Raw genomic sequence first — 22863 nt, forward strand, 5'->3', positions numbered from 1 at the left:
CACTTAGCAACAATCCTCTCTCCACTTCCTGGCCAATTCACAAAGAGTGAAGCGTTTTCAGTTGTTTATGAGGCAGGAGAGATGGAAAGAGAGGGAGCAGGAGAGGCGGCAGAGAACAGACAGAATGACAATAGATAGAGACAGCAATATTAAGCAGCCTTTAGTCTGTCACAGTACATAACAGACAGCAGGAGGAGGAATCATTAATGATGACTGAATGTCATCATTTGTGTGTGTACAGCACGGTGACAGCACTCCTGATGATATTGACAGTGCCTTTACAGTTATTAAAAGCGGTGAACAAACCATCTGTGGAAATGACGACAGTCATGACTTTTCACATGACGCTGGGTGTCAAAGAAATGAACAGAAAAAATGGATTCTAATGTATTTTAAGTTCAGAAGGGATGAAACCATGAAATTAAATCCAAGGGTTTTTCATCTATTGATAACTCTGTTGTCACACCTTCCCCTCAGGTTAAGAGCCCAGGTGTCATCCTGCAAGGAGTTTACTTCACCGAAACAATCTGGAAATTTCATTAAAATTCAATAAACTATCATCTTGTCTTTATTTTTAGTTAGCACATACCGTAAACACTTAAAGCTGTAAGCTAATGATAGTTGTATAAGAGCAGATGCGTGCTGGTGCAATAAGCTGTATGTTTTACGTCCAATGGATGCATGATCTGATTAGTCGACTAATCGCAAAAATAATCGGTGACTAGTCGACTATCAAAATAATCGTTTGTGGCAGCCCTATTCTCCATACATACTCACCTCTGTCTGTTCCATGTGCTCGCCTGACTGCCACGGGTCTCAGAGCTTTTAGCTGTCCTGCGCCAAGACTTTGGAATCTACTTCCACCAGATCTCCACACTACAAATTCTCTTTCTACTTTTAAATCAGGTCTGAAAACCCATCTGTTCAGAACTCATGCTGTCACTATAACTTGGTCTTTTGTTACCTGATTAGTTTTATAGTTTCATTTTATTTGTTTACTTTGTTTGTGTATATGGTTTTTTTTTTTTGCTATATTAATGTAAGGTGACCCTGGAGGTCTTTAAAGGTTTCTATAAATAAAATGTATTATTATTACTATTATTATTATTATTATTATTATTGTTATTGTCATCAAGCTAATAAAGCAATTAAAGCTGCACAGCATGAACATACGGCCCAAAGGGAAACTTGAAGAGACGCTTACTTCTTTAAGGGAAACCACCCCGATAAGGCGTCCAATGCTGGTGACGTAGGCGTGGTCGAGGCCAAGCAGGGAGAAGATGGTGTGGGTCTGCAGAAAAAAAAAAAAAAAAACAGGTGGAGCATTGTTAGTAGAAACCAGCTCTGCTGGCATCTTACTCAAAATAGAATATGACGCTCAGTTTGGGGAACGCACCACTGTTGACAATTATCAAACAATAATACCTGCATTCACACCGGATTCATTCAACTACTCAAATGTTCGGCTAAGTGGGATATTATCACTTTGGGAAATATAGGAGGGGGGCATGAGATGCTTAAAAATGGAAGTGGTAAAAACCTGCTTGTATCATAAGAACTAAGTAGTATCTGATGAAAACAACAGGAGGGAACAGATTAGACTGTAGATGGAAAATTCTTTATTAACTTGACTACAGAGCTATCAGGAAAGGTTCAAGGCAATGGTTTGGTACTGGCACACAAGGTACATGTGTCCCAGTACCACATTACTCTTGATTTGCAGTGGTTCCAGCTGTACGCAACTGAGCAGTAGATGCAAACGTGTTTTACAAACTTCACAGAGGTTTGCATACAACCTTTGCGATTATAACCTTTGTGGAGAGCTCAAAATATTCTTAGCAATTTTCCCCCGTTGAGAGCCAGGGGAGACCAATGCAGATCTATAAGGAGAGGATTTTATCAGACACGGCTCCCATGCTGAAGTTTGTAGTCTAGAACACGGATTTCTTAATTACTGAAAGTTGATTCAATAGTTGATTTTCAAACTTAAGTTTTTTTCTTGCACATTTGAGTTTAAGTCAAAATTTTGAGATGCTCAGATGAAAAATCTTAAGATAACGTCCCAAAACGTTGTCAGTTGTGGAAACAAGCTTCCATAAATGATAGATAATGGGTACAAACTGGTTGGACATTTTCTCTCTGTATCATTTATTGTTAGCACCTTGAGGTAACCATTGTTGTGTTATGGCACTATATAAATAAAACTGAATTGAAGTTATGATGCAGGATAAAAAAAAATGTATTTAATAGTAAAATATAAAAGGTTTTCATTATTCTCTATTAGTATCATTATTCTTTCTACTTTGCTTTTCAACTTTAATATTCCATGAAATGTGTGGAGTTTGCATGTTCTCCCCGTGTTTGCGTGGGTTCTCTCCGGGTACTCCGGCTTCCTCCCACCGTCCAAAGACATGCAGCTTGTGGGGATAGGTTAATTGATTAATCCAAATTGTCACTAGGTGTGAATGTGCGAGTGAAAGTGAGTGTGAATGGTTGTCTGTCCCTATGTGTTAGCCCTGCGACAGACTGGCGACCTGTCCAGGGTGTACCCCGCCTTTCGCCCTATGACAGCTGGGATAGGCTCCAGCGCCCCCCGCGACCCTGAAAAGGATAAGCGGAAGCGAATGGATGGATCGATGTTGGTTTTATATGTTTCCATGATGCTATTTCGCTCTATTTACACACTCTGCCCTGTTAGTACTGTATTTGCTCAAGCAATGACTTGCTTTCCCCAAGGGGATCATTAAAATTTCATTGCATCTTATCTGCAGTACTAGAGTTACAGTGGAGGAGTGCGGCTGTGTGCAGATAAAAGCAAAGAGTGTGAGGTCAAAAAAACTTCAGTGAGTAGATGAGGAAGTGTGCAGGATTAATGCCAGCTGAACTTTTTGTACTAGGCCCTTTTAGCATTTAATGGAACTTTCTCCTAAGCCAGAAGGCCACTTGGGATGTTTGAAATGGATCCCAGTGTACCAGGTAAACAGAAGCTGTGCCAAGGAGAAGATTGTTTAATGTTTTCAGGCTGCGCCCGACGTAATGTAATATGTGAAAGTGCTTCCTCAAGATCAGCTCAATCCTACGTCAACCCATTCACTTCTATTTAAATTGTCGCTCACTGATTAAAAGTGCTGCAAATAGCATTTCGCAATCAATTGATCAACAGCAAAGTAATTTGATTAGAAGCCTCCAGCACGCCAAAAGAGTCACATCTGGTGTTCATCCTCTTTAATCAGAAGTGTAACCTGCTGCACAGCTGAACAGGAATCATGACAAATGTGGTCCCAACATGGCGAAGCTGCAAGAGTACTCAGGTAATACGGTCAACATTTGACCCACCAATGCCAATCAGTGTCATCTAATCCACTTATTGTCCCTTTTCAGAAAGTCATTTTAAAATCTTTTTTGTAGTTTGCGGCCAAAATAAAACATGACTTATTTTAATTATTGGAAATCTATTCAACAGCATTTTGTCCCAAAAACAACTTCTAATCGTTAAAAATGTCCGCAAGATGTGTGATGATAGTAAGGACAGCAAATTCTTCAGTCTGGGACATTTTTTGTTAAAGTAAATTCGAGAGACAATAAACGATACGTTACAAACTGCAACACAGAAAGTCATCTGGCTATGCTGACTTATAGAATGAACTTTGGACATTAGTGCTGTCAAAAGATCAAGCCTCCAGTAAGTAGAGTTGGTGCTTTTTTGAGCAATTTCTTAATCAAACTATGAACACAGAGCAGGCTTCATAAGTTCCCTTCTTTCAAAAAAATGTTGAAATTCTGAATATTCTCACGCTTTGAGACCTGTAAACTGATACCTCAAATGAACTGACAGCGGACCAAATCCCAGGCAGTTGGAGACTTGAAGTCTATATTGTCATGTAAATATTCCAAGGAACAGTCCATTACAAAATGGCCTGCAGACAAACAACAGCAACAGTAAACAGCTTGGGATAAATGGAAGCCGGAGAGTGAATAACTTCACATATACACATACACACACACTTTCACGTCTGTGTACAGCATCAGCAGTGGCAGTGTTTAATATGCTGAAGGAGATTGTGCGTGGTATTGGCTTTTGGCAGTGAGCAGTGGAGGGAGGAGAGAGATAGATTGGTGCAGGATCCCTCTCTTAAATGTTTAAAGACTACTCACACAGAACCCAAAGGGTGTGTGTGTGTATGAGAAAGAGAGGGAGAGACAGAACGAGAGAGGCAACATTATTTATAGAGGACTTTAGGCACGGCCACAGCTGGTTTGTGTGTGGATGCTTTGTAAGAAGAGAGAATTTCCACACTGAAATGTGGGTTTGCTGGGTGTGCTGATGCTAGAGTAGGTTTTTTGTGTGTGTTTGTTCCTGTCTAGCTATATTTGTGAGGACCGAAATCTGCATTCTACTATACCTGTGAGAACCAACAGGCACTTGTGAGGACGCACACACCGGTCCTCACAAATTTGAAGGCCTTTTTGAGGCTCAAATGTGGTTTTAGTGTCAGGGTTACAATTAAGTTATGGTTAGGTTTAGGGTAAGGCATTCATTTTTAATGGTTAGGGTAAGGGTCTAGGGAAACCATTATGTCAATGAAGGTCCTCACTAAGATAGCTGAACGGGCTTGTGTGTGTGTGTGTGTGTGTGTGTGTGTGTGTGTTGCAGTATGTAAACGAAATCAATTCAAGTTCTTTACGCTGAGTCACTCGGTGGGGAAGAACTTTGGCGTGAGGAAGTAGAACCAAAATTGTAATAAAGTGCTTTTGTGTGTATCAGGAGAATGAAACTGGCCTCACATTGACTCCATATTTCATGAGTCAGTACATAACTACGGAGCCCCTCTGATGACATGGTCCAAAAAATAAATAAATTGTGGCCACAAAATACTACTTCGTGGGCACGAAATGGGTATAACGTGCCCACGAAATACTTATTTGTGGCCACGAAACACTTGACCGATAACCGTGATCCTTCCCAGGCCCTTGCAGTTGGTTCACAATAAAATCTATCCCGGCGTCCAGATCGTACTTGCGTTTATAAAACAACTGGGCTCTCAATATCCTGTTTAAATGTTTCTCTGTAATAATGGTTCCTTGCATTGCCAGGCTTTTCTAAATGCATTTGTAGCTCATTCCCAACCGTAAAATAAAACTCAATCATACTGTCTCTGTACATGGTGTATAGGTTTAGCCTACTCTTATGCCTATGGTTCTACGCAACTGTCCAGGAATTGTATCAATATGATGTGCGCACGTCATCTATTTCATTGCCACAAATGTGTAATTCGTTGCCACGTTATACCTATTTCGTGCCCTCGAAATAGTATTTCGTGGCCACAAATAAGTATTTCGTTCGCACGTTATATTATTTCGAGGGCACGAAGTAGTATTTTGTGGCCACAATTTATTTATTTTTTGGACCATGTCATCAGAGGGGCTCCGTACATAACAGACATCAGGTCAGATTTTATGGTTTTCTGAAGTTATGGTCATTTTATAAAAAAATGTTTTGTAAATTGTCTATATTACATTTACTTTTACAAAAGCACTGAAATAAAGTCTGTTTCACAAAAATATTATGATGATAATGTGTCAGGTGTGAAAATGTAGCTGTCATTTTTAATCTGTTGTTTTGAATTTGATGCAATTTTTTACATATTATATATCATGATCATGAAACTTCCTCAACTGAAACTTATTTTTGCATTACAGATTCTGAATTTTTTTAATATGCAATAGAGGCATTATCTATATGCCATATGTGACAACTTGTGAAGCTAATTTTCCAGATCATAACTGAACACTGGATTGTATAAAGGCACCTTGTTTCAGTTTGTTCAGTCAAAAGTGGACTGTCCTGCGATCTGACCAACAAAAATGTGAATTGTAATCTAATTCAATGTTTCATATGCAAGACACAAACACAATAGAACATACAGGCAAAGCTAATTTCTTAATTTCTTTTGGGAACTATGGATGCGCCATGCTTTAGGGACAAGAGCTTCCTGTTAGCACACAGTTAAAAAGAAGCATCCATTTCTTTGTCTGAGGGTCATGTCTATAAAGAAGGCTGCATTAATGCTAGACAAAAGATCCGCCTGTGAAGTTTTACAATTCTCGTCTTATGTTAATCAGTCTTGAATGCTTTACTTTTGGAAGGCTTAAATACAAACTAACTGCCATTTACACACAACTTAAAAAAACGGGAAAAACAGTTTCCTAGTAGCAGGGATATTAGTTCCACACAGAGGCTGAACACAGTTATATCTACAAATCAGACCTTATGCAGTGACGTGCGCTCCACCAGCTGGAACGGGGCAGGGTCGATCTTGCAGTTGTTGAAGTTGACCTGCTCATCAAGCTGCCTCTCTTCCCACTCTGCGATCTGAAAGTCACATAGAGGATCAGTGAAAGTTTGCAGCACTATATGATTTTCACCAGCCTGTACACTACTGATCAGTTAATGAACTTTAGTGAACTTTATTATGTTAAGTTCAGATGACACAGGCTTGTTTTTAATTAACAATTAACTTTGACTATCTATATGTGAGTGACAGGCTAAAGTGTACAGTGTAATGTCTTTATATGCATTGTCAGTCACTAATCAGAAGGCAAAGTGTAAAATAATCCTTCCTGACAAATCACATTCCTCTAACAGACAATCGATGGACCAGGCACCACAATGAATGACTCTATAAATCATAACGAGGCCTACAACACCAGATGAAGGGAAAGGTGAGAGGCGAAAAAGGAAGGGAGACGTACAGAAGAAGCAGTGACATGGCAGATGTAGGAGAGGTGAACGATAAGTTGGGGAAGGTCTGGAGAGGCAAAGTGTGAGGAATGTGTGGCTGATAGAGAGGAAATGAGAGGTGCTGTTGATGGATGAATTATGAATGATGTCATATCCAAAAATATAAGACTCCAGGGTAATAGGCCCATCTGGGGATATTGAGAAAAGCTAGAAAGCCAAGACTGTCAGGCTGTGATGTCACCAAAGTGGAGGCTGAAGTTGCAGTCAGAAAAACATAGATTTCTAAGACCAACAAAACTAAATGCACTTGACAGCTCAACAGATTCAGTGCTGTCTGTGTAGTTATAGCCGAAGTTATACCACAGCATCTTCATTAAAAACATACTGTAGTTTACTGAGTCTAAAATCTCACGTGTCCTCGCATCACTAAAGGTTATTCCTCCCCTGAAAATAGTTTAAAAAAAAAAAAAACCCCAAAACATTATGCTAAACAGTACAATGTCCAAGTGTGGCAGAAAACTGAACCGCTTTCAAACTGAAAACAACATAGCATGGTGAGATTAACTAGCTAATCTCAAGGTGGGTTGAAATTGTCTGATGGCTTACGTTACAGTCTTCAACTTGTCTGATTGGCTAGCTTGTAAGAGCCACGCTCCTAAAAGTTAACCTGCCCATAGGTGTTGTGCAAGTGCAAGCTGCTTTGAAACCCACCTTCAGCCCAGCTTCTCTTTTGCATGTCATTTCTGAATTGATAAATGTTAAATCTGTTTATTTAAACATTTATCAATGTTAAATCTTGCTCTGGTGTGTTATTGGTCTTGCTGCTCGTCAGGTTTTTATGTATCCACACGGAAGGGTGGTGAGGTCGCAGAACATATGCAGGCCTCCAAATATAACTTACTGCAAATAAAAGTAACAGAGACGGCACTAGTTCTGACTTTGATACATTTTGGTGACTCATTCGACAGTACTTAAGAGCTAAATTAACTGGGTGCTTTGGTATTGGAATGGGATTTGGACAGAGTTGGAATAAAATGCCTTTCCTTTACTTAGAATTAATTCTATCATCATTATTAAAGACTATTTAATGCTAATTTTGATAATACTTACTTTTTTTTTCACAGATGACTTTTAGGTTTATTCTGAAAGAGCTTTTAAACATCCTGTGACCACCAGCATCTTTAAAGAGGACCTAATATATTCATTTCTAACCTTATTATTTTATTCTCTGATGCTATTGCTCTGCATGAATCACTTTCAAAGCTTCTCTCCCTTTAAGCCAACTTTCTCCTGATTGGCTACACTTTGCATCTAAGACTATATCTGAGGAGATAATAGGAATAGCCCCTCTCAATGACATCATAAAGACCCAAGAGTTTGAAACAGCATTTAGAGCAGTATGAAGGCTGAGCTTTGGGCCCACAGGGACTACTTGTACATATACTGACCTCATTTATAAAAACTTTGGCCATGGTAAATGTGAATACCCATTATTAGAATGGTATATATCAGGCAGGAAATGAGGAAAAGAATAACACGCTACCTTTAAAAATCAGGGAGCCTATGCATGCAAGATGAGATAACCTGATGATATCACTATGACATAACCAGGGACTATTTTCCCATCTTGACAAACCTCCTCCTGTGTTTTCACTGGCTGTGTAGTACCCCTAATGAAGTGAAAAATTTTGCAGTGCCTCCATTTTTTAATTCGCCAAAACAACACGCTGATCTCTTACGCTCTCATTGCTCGGACTGGTTGTGCATCTTACCTCTCTAATGGTCATGTCATCTTCCACATCTCCATCATCCTGTAGATGAGAAGCAACAGAACAACAGTCAGTACAGAAAATAAAGCTAACCAGTGTACTTTGTACAGTCTGTATGCCACAAATACACAGGCAAACAAAAGTAAACGAATGGGTGACAAACAATGGACCTCGGTGGGTTATTACCTACATAAATATTCACTTGTACTTTTTAAGTGCGCCCCCTTCACTACATCTGTGCACAGAAGGCTAAATGACACATAATCGCCCATGCATCACATCATAAGTGTTGTACTGCGCCGCTGTCTCGAGACAGATGGACAGAAATGGGATGAATGACTAAAGGAGCGACTACAGTATATTTAATGAGTGCGGGGGATGTGATGTATGAGATGTCAGAGCAGATGATCATTATAATGATGGATTGGCGGCATGCTCAGAACTCACAGCTCTTAACTGACAGGCGGACGCAGCAGGCACGGTTTGACGAGCGGAAGTCAAACTAGCAACCCTGTGCTTTGCAGAGATAAACCAAAAACACTACAGAGGTCTGGCTGAGAGGAAACTTACAGCTGAGTGGAAGGGTGCACTACCACGGGGTGTGTAAGCATGTGTGTGTTTAGTTGTGTGCTTGAGTGCAGGTATTTACATTCACAGGACTGGACGCAGCGCAACATGTGTGTGTGAGAGAGAAAGAGAGACATAAAGAAAGGCAGGGGGAATGTGACCCGAGGGCTGATGGAAGCCCTGAGCTCATTTATCCTCATCACCATAGTGGCCGACCTGTCGGTAACCCTAGCAACTGTTGCCGTGGGGTAGAAAGAGGTGCCCTACTGTAGCATTATGCAAGCAGAGTTTATGAGACAAAACAAACACGTAGACGCAACTACAGCACTTCAGCTCCTCTGTCTCACTGATCATTCTGCTTGTCACACAACACAAGGGCGCTCTGAATGTCACCAAGACACACCGTTGTTCCAGGGGTCAAATGTAAAACACAGGAAGTTGGGGAGGTTTCTGCAGAGGGGGGTGGGTCTCTGCATAGGAAATAGGGGCTTTTAGATAGATTAGCTGCTCTACTAAGACCAAATCTCTGCAATTTTGCAGAAGTGTGTGTGTGTGAGAATGAAGTGGGAGGGTAAAGTTTTCGAGTCTCTGTGACACTGACAGTCAATTCAGAGAAACTGCGTGGGCATATTCAAATGAGAATTGAATGAGCATGTGAGTGCACAGAGACATATTGAGAGGCACTGAGCTCCAGAGTGCTGACAATGGGCTGATGAAACCATTATCGCCTGTTGTGCTGCAGGTTTGATCAAACAAAAAGTCAAAGGGTCTGTTGCCCTTTCACTTGCTCCTCCTACAGCAGTCATCTTTACTTTGAGTCAGTGGAACCATCCACAGGGCAGTGAAGAAATTTAAGTACATTTACTTTATTATCCAAAAGTTACAAAACAATACTTTGCCCCCAATGTCACAAATATTTATGAATCACAACAGCAATAACATGCTGATACTGACACTGCTAAAATCATGCTTCTGTCTTTCATGGCTTTAGAGTAAAACTATTCACCTCTGAGCATTTGACCATAACCTCCTAGGACCCGAACTCTTCCACAGCATGCATTTTTAATTTCTCTTTGATATTTGGGCATATTGGGGCCCGATGAATATAAAAACAAAGAATTACCAGATTATTATTTTATTTTACCTTATTTTTGTTTTTAAGAAAAATAAGAGCCACATATGAGGATATTCGTTTAAAATTTTGATAGAACAGTAGCAGTATAATGTCCTCATAAGTGGATATCAGGCCCTTGTAGAGCAAAATTGAGTATTTTGGTCTAAATAACCCATGGGGCGATCGTGGCTCAAGAGTTGGGAGTTCGCCTTGTAATCGGAAGGTTGCCGGTTCGAGCCCCGGCTTGGACAGTCTCGGTTGTTGTGTCCTTGGGCAAGACACTTCACCCGTTGCCTACTGGTGGTGGTCAGAGGGCCCGGTGGCGCCAGTGTCCGGCAGCCTCGCCTCTGTCAGTGCGCCCCAGGGTGGCTGTGGCTACAATGTAGCTTGCCATCACCAGTGTGTGAATGTGTGTGTGAATGGGTGGATGACTGGATATGTAAAGCGCTTTGGGGTCCTTAGGGACTAGTAAAGCGCTATATAAATACAGGCCATTTACCAAAATGTGATGTCCACATATGTGGACGCCAGGTCCTAGGAGGTTAAAGAATTCATTCACTTTCTGTGTGTCTGGAACACCACGACCATGTGCTGCCTGGCTGTTGAGTTTTCTTGGACTTAACCACCAGCTCATCAGAGCAGAATCATGCAGAACACAAAGGACCAAATAACTACACATAACAAATATTGGGGACATCTATTTATGTTTTGTAGGTCTGAAAGGAAAAATATCAGCTGATAATGACAGAAATATTGGTATTGTTCATAAAAATCCTGTATCCCTTGGATTCCATTTAACATTATATCCAGAAAACCTGTAACCAAGAAGAAGCTTTGTACAGGTGACGTCTACTCACCCATTTAAAATTTCATATTGAGGCTCAAGGTAGTGCTGGTGCGTTGCGTATACTTTTTGTAAGTTTTCACTGCATAAGGTTTGATATTAAAGTAAATTACAGCCCTTACTGTTGAAAACAATCATCCAGTGCTTGCATTAGCAATGTCAATCAATTCCCTAGTTTTATCTAGATATTTTATTGTTTGACTTCAAGAAAAACAAAACGGCCAAAAATACAAAACTTGAGGTGCTAAAAATGGTGACTAAGGCCATCTTTTTTTATACAGTCTGAGGCTCAGATCTCATGAGATGTGGTCAAGTCATTGCAATGTTCATTTTTGTTGTTTATACTTTTGCGGGCTCCAAATCAAATTTCAGCTTGTTGCTTTCAGGTAAGATTAAAATGTTACCTGAAAGCACTGTAGTGGGTCTCTGGTCTTTGGACTGGGGTTTTAAATAGGGCCCTGCTGCTCTCTGTCCTCTGAATGGCTGTTACAACTGGTGCAGTGATTATAAAAGGTGCCATAAAGTTTTATGGGCTGTGTTTATACTCAGTATAGTGTTGTATGCTCTTTCTCCAACTACACAGCACTGAATGGCACGATAGGGAAACATTGCAAATATAGTTGCTTGAAAGACTTTAACATAGTTTCAAAGTAACATCATTAATGGTTTCATTCAACTACAGTGGAACAATAACGAAACTGTGGAGTGACACATTGTTACGACTGCTGGTTAAAGTTGTGAAAAAGGGGATGAGTAAATCTTTTTAATATTGTGACTAAAACCAGCACTAAGTTCTCCACACTGAACCTCTGATATCAAACATCAAATCAGTTCACCCTCAAAACAAATTACAGCCAGCATGTCACACTCATTTTCTCTAGATAAGTTCACCCTCTCTGCAGTGTTGTCTGAAATTATTCAGGAAATGAAAACTTCATCCTGTCCCCAGAATATTCTTCCTATCAGATACCTGAAGGACAATTTTAATGGAGTCAGTGTCTTTGTAATACAAAGAACTTGCTGCTATTGAACCCATTCTGAAAGGACTAACACTTGACCCTGATGACTTTAATAATTTCTGCCCCGTTTCAAATTTTTACAAAAGAATGTGCCCCGTACTGTAATCTGTGTCTGTTTTAGACAGACAACCATTTCAGGCAGACAGAGATCATTACAAAAGTGAGAATGTTCATTCCACCCAGAACAAAAATTTCAAGACAGATTTGTTCAGCACTATCAGCCAAACTCATCACTGGTCTTAGTCCTTTAGACTTAACCTTGTGTTTAATGAAGTTAATCATTCTGTCTTCTTGGACTCTCTTTGGGACCAGGCCTGAGTTCAGCTTCTAATAAAAGGTTTTCTCTGATGTCTGTATACATATAATTCCTGTTACACACTGGTTGCCACTCTTTTAGTAGCCAATAATCCTCTTCTTTCATGTCATTTCAGTCAGATTAGATTGGACCAGCGATTCATAAATCAAAAGATTTGTTTTCAAGTCCTTACTAGCTTCTTGTAACAACTAGTTGGTACGAGACTGTTTAAAACTAGCGTCTTTATGTGAACTAAATCTACATTGCTTTTACATTTTTTTAAATTGTTTTAGTAATAAGTGTAGTTGTTTATGGCTTTTTTTGGTGCGTAGGCACACAAGTCACATCAAACATGTGGAGCTGCCTGCTGTGAGTTAAGGAGTAGGTGAAAGTAGTTTTGATTTCAGGATTTGCTAATTTTTGTATGCTTTTCTATAGTTATTGTTACGGACTTGCTGTCTACCGCTCTGCTCTTGTATTTACTGTTTAATTAATATTCTATTTCAGCCCAGTTCATTTTTCTTTTGAAAGTTATTGTTTTCTATGAATAAATGCAAAGCTAGGACTACTGTACATTTAAAAGCTATTAACAAATTACAGAATTAAATTAAAAAACTGGGATGACTTTCACTTGTTTAGAAATACATAAATAGGGAGATATATTGCAAGAAGTAGCATTTATACATTATAAAATACATGAGAACTATCCAATTAGAGCAGGGCGATATGACCAAAAATATTTATCACGATATACATTTGAAAATTTGCGATAACGATATAACTGACGATATAATTGACACTAGACAAAATACTTTACAACTCCACAACTTTATTAGTGCAAAAAACCCCAAAAACCATCAATGTATTTTCACTAAAACAAGCAGCTGTTTTTTTATGTCCATTAAAGTTATATAAAAATTCAAGAGTGCAAATGCAAATTCCTTGCTGACAGTTTAACCAAAAGGCGTTTCCAGTGGAAATTGGCCGACATATCCTCAGCATAACCATGTATAATACCCACAAAACTTAAAAACAGGTTATACACACACAATACGGTAATATTATGTTGAAGCACAGTACGTATCACTCCGTGAGGCTCCTGACTACAGTAGCTGTAATGCTCCAACAATCCATCAAGCGGTGCAGCTTCGTAGCTTAGCAAAATCGTACTAAAACATTTGACAGATTTCTGCGCACCGTGTACCACATAAAAATGTTTCGAGGTCAGTAAACACAACCAGAATTCATACATAAGGCACACGGGATTATAAGGGGCACTGTCGACAGAAAAATCAAAGGATTGATTTTAAGTGTGCCGTATTTTCCAAACAACACGGTAATAACGACGGCCCGCGAGCATGCTCTACCAAAAATAGTGCTTTGATGTGTATGTGACGGACGAAAGCTAAACCAGTTCCACACCACTGAAGTTGCAGCATTTTTACAAACCAATTCTGGTTCATCCGATTCATTCAACGATCCGCTTTCGCCCATCTCATTCTCCGTCGCCATACTTTTTCCGCCATGTGCGTATGAAAACAAAGGCACTGCACATGTGCGTTTTACCCATATTCTATCGCGATATTTCATTTTCTTATCATTGCCGAACACTATACCGGTATTACAGTGAACGGTATGATATGGCCCAGCCCTATATCCAATGATGCTATCCTAATGTCAAGAAAAAACAGAGAACATATAGCCAGTGTTACTGGTATTTCTGGAAGAGTATGTCTGTGTTTTTGTTAAGGCAGTTCGTGAATTACCTTATCTACAAAAATTTGAAAGATAATTTCAAAATCAAGTGTCATTTCAGATGATCGCCTTGTTCTGTGTAAATATCAATCTGGTAGAAAGTACTAAATGGGAAGCATCAATTTAGAGTTCTGAACAATAAGAAGAACATAACTGCATCATCTTTTATAATGAAACATCCCCAAGTTTTGTGCAGCTGGATGCCAGTAACACTGTGATGCATGTAATTGGTCTGGGCACTTGGAGGCTCAAGATGTCACAGCATCTTAGATCATTATCTCCCAGCATCACTGATAATTGTGAAATTTTCGAGTTATTTGTCATAATAATGTTGGATAAACATGTCAAACAACTAGTGAAATCCTGATTTTTTCCCCCGCCCGCGAGCTTGATAAAACTGCTGACATCAAACGATTCCTCCAATCAGTCGCAGGTTTCTTTGCATCCATTTATATATTGCAAGTGCAGACAGTTTGCTGTTTGGTTTTGTCTTCTGTCACCATCATCATTTTCTCTAATTGTTTTCAAAGGTAGCAGCTGGTGTTATGTGCACATATTAGAACAGAAAAGTAGGTTCTGACTAGTTTCCTCATTTTTGGCTGTCCCCGGCTGCCTCGTTTCCACTCATTCTCCCAGACTGAAGCAGTGGAGTGTGAACAGTCAAATAGCTAGTCAGAATTCAGTTTAGGATAGAGGACTCATTACACGCATGCACACACAGAACAGTCTTAGGGCAACAGGGAGTGAAGACAAGCATTTTGAAACAACTTGTCTTTCCTGTCCTGATTGATGTACATTTATGCGCACTGCCATGTAGGTAAATGTCAAGAAAGAAAGCAGCACACATGTTGGTTGAGAAACTTGGGTAAGAAAGCAGAAAGAAATAAAGACAGAAAAGTGACGGGTCAAAAAATTATCCCACTGGCATCATAAATAAAGCATGGTAGCATTACGAAGGCACAAGAGTTGGGGTGGGAATGATGAGAAAAACAGCGAGAGGAGACAGAGAGACTAGGCGGCATCATTTCTCTGAAACAGACTACTGATGTCATTTACCCTGCATCAATATTTCACCGCCTAGATAGAAGGAGGAGGGGAGCGGGTGGTGAGGGGAGGTGCGGAGAGATAACAGAGATACGACAATGGGAGGAGGGCTTTTGGAGAAGTCACAGAGCTGGACAAAGAGTGTGAAATGGAGGTGCGAAGATAAAACTGTAGCCAGAAACGACAAGTGGAAGAAGTGTGAGAGAGAGGAGCTGTTGCAAGGGGAGAAGTAATAAACTGATCTCTCTTCTGCCATGGGGGCGTAATGCAGAAGTAATAGGAGAGGGAACAACAATTGGCTAAATTTGTTTGTCCACATTCCTGCTCGGCCCCGCAGAGCCTCGGCAGACTGAGAGCAGCGCTGCGATCAGCAAAGCCCTCTGCCATGTGCATGTATACACTGTTGAATGTTAATAACTCCTGATGACAGGGAAAACAAGCCTGCGGGCCTAGTTAAATGCTCACACTTGTGTGTGTGCAACAGGGGTTCATAACTAATTGGTTCACTGCAAGACAATAATGACCAACATGCTTCTAGGCTCACTTAACACATCCAAAACTTCACTGCACTAATAATGCACCATCTGTCTCTCCACTGACCATGCAGTATGCTCCTCATGGGTGCACTCAACAAATCATTGGACTTTATTAAGTTACATCAGGCAGTGGCAGATGAGGACCATTGGAAGCTTGACTGGTCTTCACGAGAAATTAAACACTTAAAAGTATAGGCAGGACATACATTTTTTACATAATATGGGACCACTAAAAACATTCCTGCACTAATTCGTCCCCCGAGGGTATAATAATACCCAACTTGGTTTTATATATTGTGCAATAGATCTGGCTTGCCAGATGGCCAAACAGTTTCACATAAGCCACAGATTTTTATGTATTTTCAGAAACTGAAGTGTTATTGCTGAAACCAAGGGGACTTGTGTGGCTTCAGATGTGGGTCGGGTTTTTCTTTACAAAGACCACAAATGATATGTTGCGTGTGCTTCACTGCAAAACCAATAAATGACCACTGAATAACACAGAGGTGGGCAGATTCATCCAAATATCGCTACAATCAAAACCAACGCTTGTATTGGTATTGGATTGATACTGACATGATGAGTTCCATCCTCTAAATTCAGTATGCAGCCTACTGAACTGTGTTAACTGTATTTATTTTTGGGGGGAATGAAAAACATACCTCAAACAGAGTATGAAAAACTTCTGAACCTTTTTGTGTTGACTGTCACGTCTATTTGATTTTTTAGCCTATAAAACGCTTTAACAGCTCAAGTTGACCCATAGTGCTTTAGAGACAGGCACATTTACATTCCATTTCTCCAAAAAAACCTAGTTTATTGCATTAACTAATTATTGTGGCAAAAAAAGTCACTGTGGTTTGTGTTTACAATCTGCTAATTGATAAACATCGATCTCATAAATCATGAAACACCCTTCAACCATGTTATGAATGAACAAGTAAATAAACAAGTAAATAACTATGCTAGGGAGTGTTAAGGAAATCTGTTTACATTTTTGTGTCAAACAATGTGACAAATATGGCTAGTGGTTTTGGTTTGCCACAGTATTTTTTAGCATATTCTCGCATTAATTGGATTATATTTTCACACAAATGAATCAATGTCTGTTTCTATGGTATGTAGCTGTTCAGTTATGTGCCACTTGATTAGATATCAAAGAAATTATAATCTAACTATCTGCTGTTGGTGTTTGTTGAAAGATGCCTAAAAATCTTTGGAATTTTTTTTTTTTTTAAATAAAAATCATGCTGTGACAAATCAATAAAGAGATTTAAATTTCCTTACAATTAGAATAAGTGTGTAGCAGTGATGACTATTGGAGGTTTTTCCTGTTTTGTGGTACTTAATGCGATCGATAGGATTTTTTAAACATTCAGAGAGCAGGCATGATGCGCTGCTGCGTAACTGATGCCTCAAAGACAAACGGCGCGTACAATGAGCAACACTTCTTCTGTAAATGTGCGAAACAGGCCACATTTCACTTTGATTAATCTGTTCCATTACTACACTTGAAGAAATTATTTTGGTAATTCACCTCAAACTAAAACTCCTCCTGTGCGTTACAGTCTGTGGTCTTTTGCCACCATGCAGCTCCACACAAATATTGTCATGGTGTCATGCCTTGGGGTTCAAATTTTTTGCCATCAAATGAAAAAAAGAAAAAAAAAACACTCCCAGCATGCCTCCTCTGTTACTAATTTCACACTTTTTGTTAAGTTCCTCAAGGCAAGTCTGACTTCTGCTGTGTTACTGCACAGCATGGATGTGTTAAGGAACCAAAATGTTGCATTTCGGGACAGCATTTGTGGTACTTCATAGCCAAGAGAAATCATTTCATAACAGAGCTGTATTTAAAAAAGTTTTTTGAAAGTTTTTTAGAAAGTTAAAAACCAAAAATATTTAACACTGGATATTGTGCTAAAAAGCCCTTCGAGAGCCAGTGGATGAACTTGATGGGGAAAGTGAATAATTTAAAAGCACAATGCTGCCAGTGGGTTTCCTTACTTATCAACAAAACTGTTCACAGTGTAATTCATCAGCTGTACACCACGGCTATGCACATGGCCCCTGAAGCGATAGATGAAAAATGATGTGACACTGTTCTGTGCTTTTCAGTGATTGAAAATGTGTACACACTTCAATAATTGTCACTGACATGTGAAACTAATGTGGCCCTTTTAGTGCCTCAAGTCTAAATCATTAACAGTGCTAATAGAGTCATACGGACACAATAATAATGACTGAGAATCAGAAGCACAGGACGCTCTTACTCCTAAACCATCACATACGGTTGTTTGGTCAGGACTTTTACTTTTGAGTTTCCTTTAGGGTCATTTGTCTACTGCACTTCAGTAGAACCCCCTTAATATCTGAAATGCCAAATACTCTCTGCTGACATGGTCTCTGTCTCATGATCAAACACCACTGTAACCAAGCATGAAGGGACGTTTGCCTATGTTCCCCTCTTGTCAACCCAAAACCAAAGCCTAAACCCCCTCAAAACATACATTTTTTGTCTTAATCCAGCTGGCCAGTCTCTAAAGACCAGTTTTTGAAAATGTGCTTAAAAAGGTTTCATTTTGGTTCAGAAGTGAAAAGTAACACTTCATTTTAATTTCACCTGTTTGGTTATCCACTGAACTCATTTCTGTTGAGTTTTAAAAGTTACCGAGGCCTGAGGAGTTAGAGTTGCTTAAAAAGAAAAAAAAAAAGAAGACATTTTTGATCACATCCCTTTCACACATTATTTGGTCCACGAACACCGACTAATATTGTCGGAAGGCATTTTTTCCCGTAAAATCTAAAATATAGAAAACATGTTTCAAGGTAAGGGCAAATGGTTTTCTCTCTCCGTGTTAGCCCTGTGTGTTTCAGAAGATGAATGGACAGCTGTTAATGCCACTCACATATTTCTCTACATGTAAGAGAAGATTCTCATTGGGCTGTGTTTGACTCTGTGCGGCACAGTTAGCTTATTTTGTACGAGTCTGTTCCCACATGCCGCCACGCCTTTCAAACAAAAAGAAATATCTTTCTTGCAGAAAATCTGTGATTTGACTGTTTGCTTGGCATACTGCAATGACCGTACTGTCAGCTCCTGTAAAATTCCACCCGTCACTTCACCGACCGCTTTGCTTTCTGCAGTGTGTGTCAAACAGATAAGGGGCTACAGCTCAGCACACCCGAGCTACAGTAAATACTCAACCTAATTTTTTTTATTGGTCATTCGGCTCAGCTGTTATTAATTAAAAAACAAACAAACAAACATTTCGGTGCTCCACTAAAGTCTTACAGAAACCAGACAAACTAATATCTCCAGGACTCAAAATTTGCAAGCCAAGTATGAGTGAAAATAAAGTGGTCTTCTCTTTTCTATTTTCTTTTTTCAGTGCGCTTGGTATGCTTGATTACGTTGTGATGATAACACAACAATTTGAAGTTTTGAATCAAAAGATTGAAAAATTATATATACTGCTTTTGAATATTAGTCTGAACCAGACATTTAACCAAAAATGTTTCAAAGGAATGTGGACAACATGCTCACCGCAAAGAAACTCTTTAGGCTGGGTGGTGGCTCCTAGTGAATGAAGCGACATGTGATGAGTGAAAAACAATGTGACAGTTTGATGTGACAAAGGCTAGACTATGAATAAATCATTGATGGTAATTAATGAACAAATGTGAACTTATTCTATCAGAATACATGATTAATTGACCTTAACAGTGTTTGATTTTCAGAAATTGGTGTCGTCTGCTGATGTCTGATCATTTGTCATGCAATGCTGACTGATCCTACGTCGCCAAATCCTTTTTCTCAATTTATAATCAGACACTTGCTCCATTGAGTGACATGCTGTAGTAATTGGATGGCGGGATGAGCATTCCAGTTTACACGGATATTCTCCGGTACTTCCCAATACTTCTCATGCATCATCATCATCATTTCACATGAGCTTGTCTAAGAACGCTGCCATTCTAAAACGTGCCTGATGCTAATGAAGAGATATGATGCTCCTATTCTGATATTTAATGCTGCATGCACAGGTGAGTCTGCCACAGCACGACTTTTCCCTCCCCCCCACTGAACACTTAAGACGTGGGCCGCCAGAGCTTTTAAAGTCGGCTGCAAAAGATAACACCAGATTTTAGGTCACACCAGAAACAGGGCAGAGCCTGCTCTGGGAGGCGATCACTGATTGGACGCCTCGGGTGACACGGCTGATGATGGACAGCACAGCATGCATGATTGAACAGTATTGTCCTTGAAGAATACTTGACCACAGCTTCACTACATCTTAATAAAATAAGACAGTAGCTGGACCATGTCAAAGTGGAGAAGACTTTAGATCCACAATGACAAATAAATTTTGCAACATGAATCACATTAAACAGGTTTTATTAAACTGGACCAAACATGCTTGTTTCCAATTTCTGGACTCGGGTCAGAATAATTCTTTTGATCTCATACTGGGGCCTGGTGGAGCACCTCAATTCATCCACTATCTGAAACAAGCCACTTTAGAAATTGTGGTGTAGGCTGTTCTTTTGCCATTGAATTTCCATTTTAATACAATTAAAAGGCTTCATCTGATGCACAGGATCTGAGGATTTGCATTAGTTTTTGATAAAATTCTAAATAAACTCAAATGAAATATTCGAGTAATTTATGAGTATTTTTGGGCACAGTTAAATTACCCTTACTATTAACTAGTGCATGCTTGGTGGTGTCGTGCATACCACATCATGCTTTTTATCCAAAAACTAAAAAAGGCAATTTGGTTCACAATGGCACACAGGTCCCAATGATGCATCGCTGGCATTAGCACTCAGGAGTAGTGGATTTCAGTGGTCAAGTACTCTGCATAACCTTAACTGACCATCGGACCAGTGGAAACTGGTTAAGCTGAATGGATGGCAGCCTTTGCCAATAATATCACTGACTAGAGGCAGTGAGAGGTCAGATGGAGTTACAGGCTGGACAAGAAAGACGATGTTCTGCACTTTTTTAGCACGATGGCATGCATCATCACATCCATCGGCATGTAGGATTAGCCCTGGGATGGAATGGTAGGGTGACAATCAGTTGATTGACTGATGAACCTGTTGACAGGCAGTTCCAGGCCCAGATCGCCAGATCGGTGGCTCTTACCACGACGGATATCCGGACCCGTTTGGAAGACCTCCTGATGTCAGGAGACATTAGGCTCTCCATGTTGTTGTTTTTCTTCCGGAGTGACCAGAGACAAGCACACAATGTTAACAACAACCTCAATGTCAATCTGACTTGGCAAAAAGTGCCACTTAAGGCACGGCAAAACTTCCCTGCAATACTGAGAAAAAAATACATAAATTGAAGGGTTACTTCTATGAAACAAGCCATTAATGGGGTGATGCGGGAGTGAAGAGCTTTCCTTTAAAGTTCTGCAGGATGCAAGGCTGAGACAAACTGAAAGAGGTTTTATATTGAAGCTGTTTGAGATACTGTGTGTGTGTGTGTGTGTGTGTGTGTGTGTGTGCGTGCGTGCGTGCGTGCGTGGTACTGTACTGTAGAGCGTGAAGGACTGTATGTGAGAGATAGCATAGGACTATGGGGGTGTACAGAATGTGTGAACAACAGGATGTGAGCCACTGCGTGTGTGTGTGTGTGTGTGTGTGTGTGTGTGTGTGTGTGTGTGTGTGTGTTGGCGCCGTTGTTGTTGGGTGTATTCAAGGACATGACTCTCTCACCTCCAGGGCTTCTGTGTCTGGACTGGAGCAGAAAAGGTTCTTCAGTGCAATACCCGAATGATCATGTGGGCCTGAAACAGAGAGAGGAACCAGGGTTAGGTGCCTTTTAGGTATGCAGCTCATAGCACCTCTCCCATCGAAATGGCATTCCAACATGTGAAAGAAAACAAGTGTGTTGCTCCAGATGTCTTCATTTTCACTTTGCTCCTATACCCTGTGTCTGGTTTGTAATCCTATATTTTAAGTGTTCAATGGACTGGAAGGCTATGTGTGTGAGTACTGTAACCAAACTGCCTATGTAAACTGCTTTGCAACCCTCTTCCACTCATCTGAAACATGATCAGGTTTTTTGCCAAGCTTGTACACGAATGAGGATTTTGTCTTGGTGGCACGGTGCAAAAGGAAAGCGGTATAGAAATATAATATAGAATATATGGTATTTATAGCATATGTAATAAAGACATCTCCTTATAAATAATAATTCAGATACAACAGGAGTATGTACTAACTGCCTACGTGTATTCCTACAGGAATTAATCAATGTCAAGTTTTGTGCAGAAATGGGAACTAGCAGGCATATGCCATCCAGCTTTTAGCCTTAACAAAATCCAACATCTAAAATGAAATCACACCAGCACTGACACAGCACAAAAACAAAGAGTGGACAAAGAGGTACAAAAGCGCCTGTTGTGGCTACTGACTCTTGATATTCTAAGCCAGGTTTGTTAAGACACTGTACAAATCCTGCATTCTGTTAGTTAACTTATCGGTTTTGTCATTTAACAGTGGCCACAAAGCAAAAACCGCCATTTGAAACTGTGAGATAGAAAAATGAGTACACTGTGTTGACACCTTGTGGCGAAGCAGACAAACAGTTAGAGATGAAGACAGCTGCAAGAGCTTATTAATCATGTGAGGACCAGAGACTGAGTGCCGTTATTAGCATTTTGTGAGTTTACAGACAAAGACAGAATCGCTCACGTTTCTTCCAGAGATATAACATTTTTCTATTCTTGATTCTTTTGGATTTCCTGTTTTTTGCGTGTGTTTGTGTACGCAAGTGCAGTTCTTACTGGTGGGAAGCTCGGTGGGTCGCTCCACCACAGAGGGTCTTTTCAGAGCGGGTTTGAGGGGCTTATGAGGTACTGGACGAGTGGGACTGAAGGACGACTCCTCAGTTGAGATCTGTGCGTACACACACACACACACACACGCACACGCACACACACACACGCACACGCACCCACACGCACACACACACACAAAGATAAGAAAATGCATTAAAAAGGTCCAATCCTGCTTAAGAGATCAGCATCTCTGTTATTTTTCCACACTCAAAGTGTGAGTGTGGAGAAAGTGACGGACTTCTGCAGGTTTACATAATGGAAGTAAACACATGGGGACACACGAGGGACAAAGAAAGAAAAGAAACCAGCAGGAGCTGAGAA

The 22863-nt window shown here is 40.1% G+C and overlaps 1 protein-coding gene across 2 annotated transcripts in view; it reads right to left on the reverse strand.

Annotated features, from left to right (window-relative positions):
- Nucleotides 1-22863, reverse strand: part of LOC308401469 (chloride channel protein 2-like) — a 187552-nt gene that overhangs the window by 7292 nt on the left and 157397 nt on the right. The window contains exons 18-24 of one of the 2 annotated variants that reach the window (XM_080889685.1): nucleotides 22489-22600; nucleotides 21416-21486; nucleotides 20838-20912; nucleotides 19233-19265; nucleotides 8515-8553; nucleotides 6269-6373; nucleotides 1205-1291 (exon numbers count right to left, since the gene is read on the reverse strand). In XM_080889685.1, coding sequence (XP_080745811.1) covers nucleotides 1205-1291; nucleotides 6269-6373; nucleotides 8515-8553; nucleotides 19233-19265; nucleotides 20838-20912; nucleotides 21416-21486; nucleotides 22489-22600 — 522 coding nt within the window. The remainder of the gene's footprint in view (nucleotides 1-1204; nucleotides 1292-6268; nucleotides 6374-8514; nucleotides 8554-19232; nucleotides 19266-20837; nucleotides 20913-21415; nucleotides 21487-22488; nucleotides 22601-22863) is intronic. The other variant, XM_080889686.1, reaches the window with a different exon arrangement.

This window comes from Rhamphochromis sp. 'chilingali' (assembly GCF_963969265.1).
Source record: "Rhamphochromis sp. 'chilingali' genome assembly, chromosome: 8".
Lineage (NCBI taxonomy): Eukaryota > Metazoa > Chordata > Actinopteri > Cichliformes > Cichlidae > Rhamphochromis > Rhamphochromis sp. 'chilingali'.